This window comes from Cyprinus carpio, chromosome B4 (assembly GCF_018340385.1).
Source record: "Cyprinus carpio isolate SPL01 chromosome B4, ASM1834038v1, whole genome shotgun sequence".
In the NCBI taxonomy this organism is placed as follows: domain Eukaryota; kingdom Metazoa; phylum Chordata; class Actinopteri; order Cypriniformes; family Cyprinidae; genus Cyprinus; species Cyprinus carpio.
In genome coordinates, this window is record NC_056600.1 from 6,295,254 (window position 1) to 6,305,610 (window position 10,357).

A 10,357-nucleotide genomic window follows, 5' to 3' on the forward strand; every position below is an offset into this window, starting at 1 on the left:
TGCTCCTGCTTGCCCTTTGACCCTTGAATTACTTAGAGTTGGTCTAAATGCCTTGACCCATTTTTAAATGCAGAGCACATCCCCCTTTTAGCAAGTGTCCACACTTTATAATGTTACTTTGCTTCCACCAATGCACATTGGTTCAAACTCCTCGTCCTTACGTCACTGGCACTATCCACTCTTTTCCAGTCTTCCTCCCCACCCGCACTGCATATTTTACACACTTTCATCCATATGTGCTTTGACATGTTTATGCAATGGTTTAAATCTATGAGCGCTTCGGAGGAAAACCAGTCTGATATCAGTCTGCCCGGTGTGAATAACGCTTCAGTTTATGCACAAGGACCTTCACCAGGCAACTAACAACAATCCATCTTTATCTGTGTGCTCCATTAAAGGTCCATACTGAGTAGAAACTAGATACCAGGACAAACACAGAGGGTCTTGTGATATTTAGAGGAAACACTCGAGCCTGTATGTAATGAAATCCAACTGAGTTTCACTTGCCAAGACCCAATTTGATAGATTTAGATGTCAAGGTGTTATGAAAAAAAAAGAAAAAAGAAAAAAAAGAAAACTCTGGCCTCATGTAACTTTAAACTCTAAAAACAGCTCTGTCAAAAGAGTAACAGGCTAATCAATGCAAATAACATTTTGCAAGTGCATGAATGTAGATGTGACCAACACAATGTCCAGCTGAACTCTTGCAATGGTCTGGAAGTAACAATAAACCTCAGTATTCAAGGTGTCTGTGCCAATTAATCAGATGTGATATTACTTGGATAAGTTATTGTTAACATATTGACGTTAACTAACATGCTCTGCCACGACAGTCAAAAGCAAAAACTTCAAAAGCAAAAAAACAAACTAAAGACACAAATACAGTGGTTCTCAACAAGCACACTATACTGCCCCTTAAGGCAGCACTGAAAGTAGCCTACATGGTTTAAATTTGCGTTCTGTCTAATTTTTGAATGCAACAATGAAAGATATAATTCAAGCTAACATCTGCATTCAAAAAAAAAAAAAAAAAAAATGCTTGACTTTATCAGGAATTCATATGACGATACAATTGTGCTTCGCATTCTCAGGTGTTATAGGATGTACAAGCGTAAAATGTCTTCATTTTATCTTTCAGGTTAACTACTGTAATGGCAGAGCAACGGTTTGAAGAGAATTTTGCTGACTCAGTTGGTTAACATGTTGGCATTTTTACAGCTAACTACCTGAATAAGCATGTACAACAAGACCATGCAAGACGGGATCACCTAGATACACGTACACAGTATGTTTTGGGCCTAACCTGCAACTTCACCAAAGTTGTTCTTCACCCACGTCCTGTAGGGGCACCATAAGAACCATGACCACAAAACTGCACAAACAAGTTACACCAAAATGACTTCCTGTTGTAAGCCTGGCATTTATTTTTGAATTGATCGCTCTGTCGTGATTCACTTTGAAGAGTTCACATCAAACAACATAGACATCCTCTGCAATTAATGAAAGGTGAACATAGTTAGATAACATGGTAGCTTCTTACCTGAAGTTCGCACCAAGCTACTTCCACCGTAGTCTCCGTGTCCAAGCCCTTGTAGACAGTTTTGAACGAGCCGCGTCCAATCTCGATGTCAAATTTGAGGAAACGCCCATCGGGTGAGGTGCCCACAGCTTTGGTCTCCACTTCTTCATCCTCCTGAACCTTTTTCTCAGCCTCTCTCTGCTCAGCTTCAGCACGGGCCCTCGCCACCCCTCTCTCCTCCTCTTCCTCCTCTTCACGTTTGTCTGCTGCACCCCTCTCCTGCTCCTTGTTGCCCACATCGCTGGGCTCCTTCTCCACCATCCCAAGGGCCTCGCTCTGCCTCACACCCACATCCTGCACAGATGGGCTCTGTACCTCCTCAATCCCATCAACCCCAGCAGCTCTTCCATCCTCTGCATGTTCTTCCAATACGACACCTGAAACACCTACTTGGGGGTCAATGGTAACCTCAGGGGCCGAACCCAGCACTGCAGGCACAATGAACTGCTCGCAGTCCGGAGGCGAGGTGAGGATGCAGGCTTTGCTGGGCAAGTCAAGGGCTGTGACATTGGAGTCACAGATGACACTACGCCTAAAAAATCTGTGCTCAGCCGTCTTCAGATCTCTATCCATGGTGTGGCGTCGTTTTCTGACCTCCGTGTCTAGCTTCTCACCCACGAGTGAGTCCGAACCGGAGCCGTTCACATTCTTTGGAGGTGGAGGGGCCAAGAAGGTCACCAACTTGTTGGGATTTTCCGATGACATCTCTCCAGGAAAAAATAAAAATAAAAACTTAAATGTATAAATAAATTATTGTGAAAAAACTCAAATGTAAACCTTGACCTTTTGTGGAAATTTCCTGTTTCTGCTTTTGACTGTGGCATAAAAAGCCTATGAAAAAAAATAATAAAAGCTCACGTGAACCACAGAGTTTGCTGGAAGGCCCCCTCCGTGGGGTATTCCTTACTAACAGTTACTCTTACAGTGTAAGGGGCCAGAGCCCAAGAGAGGAGGTGTTCTTTTATAAACGTAAAAGAACAAGACACAGTCACTGAGAGGCAAGCACGGATGGTGACAGACAAAAACTGTCAAATCCACTTCATCCATCCTGCAGTGACCCGGAGACAGCCGTCATTGGGCATAAGGGACCGCAAGAGGGAAAAGAGGCTTGATATTCTTCAGACCTTCAGAGTGCAGGAATCCTGGCTCCGAAACCCAAAAAACCAGGTCCAGGTTTACTACAAGAGACATATAAAGAACATATTAATTGCACACTCAAGTTTCTGGTTCAAAAGCATTAAAAGCTGTTCTCCATTCTAATAAGCATTTAAAAATAATAACAACAACAACATCACTTATGTGAGAAATAATACATATTCGCTTATGTTTCAACTAAATATACTTTTAAACACAACTAAATTTACAGTATTAACGTTTAAAGCAGCTACAAAAGTTGACTATTGAATGCAAGCGTAAGCTACTTTGAAGCCTTTTGCTAACTCGGGTTTCTGTGCGTGTGACTGCTGGGCTTTCACAGGTGTTCGGTTTTAATCGTATAAATGTAAAAAAAATAAAATGTTGTGCCTCAAAATGTCAACAAAACAAACCCGTGTAATGGTAGATGAACACGTCTACTGCGCACGCGGGGGTCGCGAGACGGGTCGCCCTGGTTACGTGGGGTGGCCAACCGAGATTTGGGGGATTTTTGTAATTCTCCAGCAAAAGACAAGCACGAAACTTAAACAATATCTTAAGTATTTAGCATTTTTGATGCATTTAGAATATTAGAAGTTATCAGCGACGCTTTTCAAAAGTTGTCAAGTAACGGCGAACGTTGGTCTCGAGCTCATTCTTAAAATAATGCCGCGTGCGTTAAATAGCGTTTTTTTTTTTTAACAGGAAGCGCTTGCGAATACACTAACGCAAAAATACCAGACTATAATACACAACGGATATTTAATATGATATGCCTGTCAACACATAATAAACAAGCGGAGGTTTATAACCAGGCAAATCAAATTTCTGCTGCAATGAAAATATAGGAGGCTGGCGATTACCTTTCGTATCGTCATATCCATTCCTCTCTGATGTAGACAAAGCGCAAGCTGCAGCTGCTTGAGTTGACCGAGCGAATAATTTAAGAGAGATAATCGCCAAATAATTATAAAGACAAAAAGAATCACGGCTGGGAAACCGATTGATCAGAAAACACACATTCCAGAGATTTAGCAGAGCTACGCGTTCATCGTACTGTTTGCTCTACAGGCCAAGTTCAACACGGGGCTGGTGAATCCAACGTGATGCAATGACTCTACTAAACTCGGTATCCAGCGTTAACGATGTATCCCGTGACAAAACATTACGACAAATCAACAACGGAGTCCGGTTCCGGTCGACTGCACGCGGGTCCGCTGCAAACCACCGATTTTCCTCCTTTCACGTGAACAATGCAACAACGTCCACTGCGGTTTGCGTTCGCTGCTGTCGAGCCGGCTGAGTCGTTATCCTTATGCAGCAGTCGACAGATGACATCTGGTAGTCTCCATATGCAGTATTAGGGTTTCTCTGTTAGTGCTGCTCTTGGTTCGGCTGCTGTTATTAAGACTCCAGTCTGTCACGTTGGTTTTAGTTCCGAGGCGGCTGCTGCTGCTGTCGCTGTATACCCTCCCACTGACTGAATACTGACAGCAGAGACGACAGTGTCTCATCACGGCCTGAGGAGGTCGCTGTTTCCTTCCTCAGTTTATTTACCAAATTGCTGTGCAAAAGTTGATTCCTTTTCCTAGCAGCAGATTCAAATGAATGCAGTTTTCTTCAAGTATACTTTTGTTTGCAATGCTAATTCTTATTTTGTCCTAAAATGAGTAAGAAACTAACATTCTCAGTGTCAGTGTATCCTTATCTTAGTGTTTTTCGACAGGCGGTGTTGTGTAATGCATGTCAGTTGCACACTCTCTTATCTGAAGTGCTTATTAAGAGCTTGCTTCAGGTTGGACCACAGCAGATATGCCAATATATCTCGTTTGCCCTGGCATGGAATTCTAGCTCTTCTTCCATGCGGCTAATTAACAGTAAATCTGTGAACAATCAGGTTGTTAAACTTTTGGCACATGTGCTTTTTTACTGTAGAGATGGCCTCGACAGCCCTGAATGTCAGCCAGGACAACTAGATGAGCCCCAGAGACAGATCCCCAGAGAAGACCTTGTAGGGCCACCTGGACAAGACCACAAGAACGACATGAGTCCTCTGCACAATCTAACTTTGCTGCAGCCTGGAACTGAACAACTGGCCCCCCGACTGAGCCTGGTTTCTCCCAAGGTTTTTTCTCCATTCTGTCACTGATGGAGTTTTGGTTCCTTGCCGCTGTTACCTCTGGCTTGCTTAGCTTGGGACACTTAATATCCAGCGATATCGTCGACTTGATTGCACAGATACTATTTAAACTGAACCGAGCTGGATGATGACATTTTGCATTATTGACACACTATTTTCCTATTTAATACAGTAAAGTGCTTAGACACGATCAGTATCGTTAAAAGCACTATATAAATCAGTGTTTCTCAACCCTGGTCCTGGGCACCCCCCAGCACTGCACATTTTGTATGTCTCCCTTATCTGACACACCTATTTCAGTTCCTGGAGTTTCTTTTAATGAGCTACTGAGTTGAATCAGGTGTGTTTGATTAAAGAGACACACAAAATGTGCAGTGTGATGTTACACATAATAGCATGGGAAGTGTAAATTCAAATAAAGAAACATTATTGTTTTTTTGTTCTCTTTTTCTCTGGCCAGTTTGTTTCCTCAAAGCCTATTAATATGAAGCCCCTTATAACACTAGTTTTTCTTTTTATGCATTCTCTTCCTCCGCAGATGGCACACACAAGCAGGATCTTTCCTAACATTGCAGATTCTCTATGGAGGCCCCGCTGCTACATAAAACCACCTGTGGGGTCCAAAGAGGTGACACAAGCATTTGCAAGATGTGCTAGTCCAGTAAGACAGTAAGGTGTCGAGGATTACGGAATGTGTCTTTGATTGCACCCTGAGAGGCTGTTTGTTTTGGATGCATTGACTGTGGGATGGGTACACTTTGTTCCCCTGCCCAAATGAAGGCAGTGATTGAGCTCTGTTGACATACAGGTCAATTGAGAGCATGTGGAAATTTCACACTGGTAAGAATAACACTGTTTAGAAGACTGCATTAACATACATTAACAGACCTATTTACTATTTGACTAATTAATTTGTGCAAACGGAATATGTCAAATGAGTCCACACAGCTGATAAAAGCATGACTTCTTGTGAAGTGTAAAGCTGTGTGTTTGCACTCGTATTTAGCCAGAAGCAGAGGTTTAAAGTTCAAACACTTAAACGTTGAATTGGGACATTTGTGGATTACTTGTGGATTATTGTGATGTTTTTATCAGCTGTTTGAACTCTCATTCTGACGGCACCCATTCACTGCAGAGGATCCATTGGTGAGCAAGTGATGTGATGCTAATTTTCTCCAAATCTGTTCTGATGAAGAAACAAACACATCTACATTTTGGATGGCATGAGGATGAGTAAATTTTCAGCAGATTTTCATTTTCAGTTGAACTATTTCTTTAGGTGAATGTGAAAATTAGATTAGAAAAGTAACAAAACAATGATTGAGAAAGAAAAAAAAACCTTCAAGTTTGCATGTAAAGTAATATAATATAGCTTCAGTACATCAGTTTATCCACTAGGCGGTGGTAATGAGTGAATGAGAAAAACAGGCATTTGTTTAGCACCCAACATGCATATCCTGTGCATTTGATTATTCATTACGATAAATATAATTTGTATATTTTTAAACATTATGTTAGTCCTCTTGCTGTGCATTACTGAGATATTGTATTTAGACTGGTCTTTAAGATAACTGCAACACTCCGGAAGGTAAATATTTACTCTGAGATTGAAACAATGCTAATCTAGCTAATCTAAATGAGTGTAAAGAGGGTTATCTTAAAGTCACCATGTCAAATGCCTGCAGGAAAGTTTAACATTCCATTGTAAAGAGCCACTGGATGTCCGCGCATGCTAATCTTTCAGCACACTTGTATGCAAAGTCAGGTGACATGTAGTATATAATTAGAGAATATGCAGATCTACTTCATTCAAATTCCAGTTCATGTACCAGGAAACATTTCATCTCATGCAAACGGAAGAAAATGTTGCCCATAATTTTTTTTTTCTCATATTTTTATCTTATGCAAAAAATGAAAAAAATTTATTTCTATATATAAAGTTTTTTTTTTTTAAACTGAGCTTTAAAAAAAATCTAAATGTGACTTTGGTGTTTCAGTAAACGTATATACATTGCATAATTTGTCATAAGACAAATGGTCATGGGAATCTGACATAAATAGTAAAGCTTAGTATTTTAGCCACACCACTCTTTAGTTGTCAGAGTAACGTGATGACAGATGGCCTGTCAAATATCTGTGTTTTTGTTCAAACTTCTAAAGCAAGTCCTGTTTAATGGTATGGAGCAGATGGGACACAATGTACAGAGGTCAGAGGCTGGGTGGAGTCTATCTATGGTCTTGCATATAGGAAAACTAACCAATTAGAAGCTATTTTGTTGATTAACTAAAAGGAAATGTCTTGAATTTGTTTATTAGGTTTTCATCTCAGAAAATTATACTTCTCAGAAGTTTTTTCTCTGCTAAATTTTTTAAAGGTTTTTGCTAAAGAAATTAATACATTTATTCATCAAGGGTGCATAAAATTTATCAAAGTGACTGTAAACATATTTAAAATGTTAAGATTTCTGTTTCAAATAAATGTTGTTCTGTTGAACTTTCTATTCATGAAAGAAACCTGAAAAAAATGCATCATCGTTTCCTCAAAAATATTATGCAACAAATGTTATTGTTTTTTTTTTAGCACTAAATCACCATTAGAATGAATAGTTGAAGAACAGAATTCAGGTTTGACAATAGATTTAAGAAGGAATTCAAATTAAAATAAAATTGCATAATGTTGTTTTTACTGTTTTTGTTATCAAATAAATGCAGCCTTGGTGAGGATGTGTAGTGCATGCACAGCACATTAGCTCACACACGGACAGAGTAAGGCAATGTATTGGCCACTTGGACCAGATTCCAACATGGATAGAAGTTAATTTTAATTCAGTCTATTTTAGGCCTCAGAGTGGTCATCTGCTCTGGCTTAGTGTTTGAGGTTACATGTAGAGATGTTTTGGGCACTCGCGGAGCACAAAGAGCCACAAATGCCAAGTGTCCACCACTATTGCAGCTGCGATGGCACACAGCCCATGGACTGTGTCAGTGACTGTAGCTGCTACTGCCTCATTGTGTATTTTAGGAGAAGAGCGAGTGAGTTACCAGCACGAGCTGTCACTGTGAGAACAGTCAAAGAGAGCGAACATGTTGCTGTTTAGTTCTTCACTGATGAAAGAAATTGTTCACCCAAAAATTAAAATTTGCTGACAGTTTACTCACATTAGCACTTGCTCACCAATGGATCATCTACTGTGAATGGGTGCCGTCAGAATGAGAGTTCAAACAGCTGATAAAAACATCACAATAATCCACAAGTAATCCACACCACTCCAGCCCATCAATTAATGTTTTGTAAAGTGAAAAGTTGCATATTTAGAAGTAACAAATCTATAATTAAGACATTTTTAACTTTAAACCATTGTTTCCGTCTAAAAGTTGAGTCCTCAATCCATAACACTGTGAAAAATTGTAATATGCACATGCAGATCATGCATTGTTTACAAGCAAAAACACACAGCTTTTCACTTCAGAAGACATTAATGTACTGGAGTTGTGTGGATGTCTTGTGGACAACTGCAATCTAATTGTGGAGAAGTCATGGCCTAATGGTTAGAGAGTTTGACTCCTAACCCTAAGATTGTGGGTTCGAGTCTCGGGCCGGCAATACCACGACTGAGGTGCCCTTGAGCAAGGCACCAAACCCCCAACTGCTCCCTGGGCGCCGCATCATAAATGGCTGCCCACTGCTCTGGGTGTGTGTTCACGGTGTATGTGTGGTCACTGCTGTGTGTGTGTGCACTTTGGATGGGTTAAATGCAGAGCATGAATTCTGAGTATGGGTCACCATACTTGGCTGTATGTCACATCACTTTCACTTTTTGTCACTTTTGTCAATTCAGTTGTGATGTTTTTATCAGCTGTTTGGACTCTCATTCTGACGGCACCCATTCACTGCAGAGGATCCATTAGTAAGCAAGTGATGTAATGCTACATTTCACCAAATCTGTTCTGATGAAGAAACAAACTCATCTACATCTTGGATGGCCTACGTTATGTGCCACGCTTAGATAATTGCTAACAAGAAAACAAGCAGGTCACTGCCGTCTTGGATGAAAATATCCATTTCATGCTTTAATACCGGACACGCTTTATCCAAATGCTCTCTGTTTTCTACTACGTGATAGCATCTCAAGGCCACGTTGTCAGAAGAAAGTGTCTTGTAACACCACATGACTGCCACTGTGGTGTTCTGGTTTGTGTATGATGGCTTGAAATGCAATATGCATAATATAATGTTTTGATCACGCAATATGTGGTCACACCTAAATGTCTGCAGCATTACGACACTGATGGTCGTAATAGATTCGGAAAAGCCTGTAGTTTAGGTTTACAGAGTCAAACTTTTTTCGTGTGAAATAAGATATTTACTGTTACCAGGAGACATTGGGTTATGAGGATTATGTGCTTATTTCTTGAAATGATAGTTCACCAAAAAAATTGCTCACTCTCATGTTGTTTCAAACTCACTATAATGAAAGTGAATGAGTAGTGGGGATGTGAAGATTCAGAATTATATATAAAAATTCCAAGCTGAAATCTGAAGCCTTTTTGTTTTTTGTGAAGAACAAACTGTAATTTAAGTCTCTGTTTATGAAAAACTCTTGACATCCACATTAGATCTCCCTGATGTGTTCATGAGAGAAGTAGCAGTGTCTGATTCATGAACAAATCATTCTTTTGAATCAGATCTTTTTAATGAATCAGTTGAGTAATACAGTTTGAATAATTGATTTAGTAATCAATTTAGTTCCATATATACTGTGTGTGTATATATATATATATATATATATATATTATATACTGTGTGTGTATATATATATATATATATATATATATATATATATATATATATATATATATATATATATATATATATATATATATATATATATATATATATATCAATGAATTGGATGATTCAGTAGAAATTAGACTGATCCGACTCTTTAACTCAATGATTCACTGATTCACTTGAAATTTGGTCTGTTTGTCATACAAAACTATCAAATTGCTTTAGAAGACTTAGAATATAACACAAACGTCTTATGGATTACATCTATAATGTTTTTATGAAACTCTGATGGTTCTTTTTGTCCTTTTTAAGACCTTCATTGTGATTGCATGAAACAGAAAGTCATACAGGTTTGGAATGAGTTATTTTAAACTAGCAGGAGATGGTATTTTAACTCTGAAAACACTAGACACTTCATAGCATTTATCACTGTTTGCTTTTTCTCCCAATTCAGTCTTTTTGTGTGCTTTATATTAAACCACTGACCACATATTGGCCACACATTTATAAAAATATCAAAATGTTGCATTTTAAGTGTTGGGTGAGTGGATGAGCTCTGAATGTAGCCTTTTACTGGATGGGGGAATTTGAGTCTAATTATACTGCCTGGGCACTTGAACAAGAAACAGACAAAATCTAGTCTTTCTTCTCTTTGCAGACTGTGATTACATTGGCTATAGTGTATTTGACTGGTTTACTGTTTACAAAGGAT

General features: G+C 39.3%; 1 protein-coding gene across 15 annotated transcripts in view; it reads right to left on the reverse strand.

Moving 5' to 3' along the window:
• The window catches only part of LOC109071192 (serine/threonine-protein kinase WNK1-like), a 70,270-nt gene extending 65,846 nt beyond the window's left edge, over positions 1–4,424 (reverse strand). For 3 of the 15 annotated variants that reach the window (XM_042721712.1, XM_042721713.1, XM_042721710.1), the window contains exons 1-2: positions 3,577–4,421; positions 1,541–2,757 (exon numbers count right to left, since the gene is read on the reverse strand). In XM_042721712.1, coding sequence (XP_042577646.1) covers positions 1,541–2,284 — 744 coding nt within the window. In that variant the 5' untranslated portion in view covers positions 2,285–2,757; positions 3,577–4,421. Of the gene's footprint in view, positions 1–1,540; positions 2,758–3,576 lie in introns of all 15 variants that reach the window. The other 12 variants (XM_042721721.1, XM_042721714.1, XM_042721711.1 and 9 more) reach the window with 6 other exon arrangements.
• Between the last annotated feature and the right edge of the window lie 5,933 nt (positions 4,425–10,357).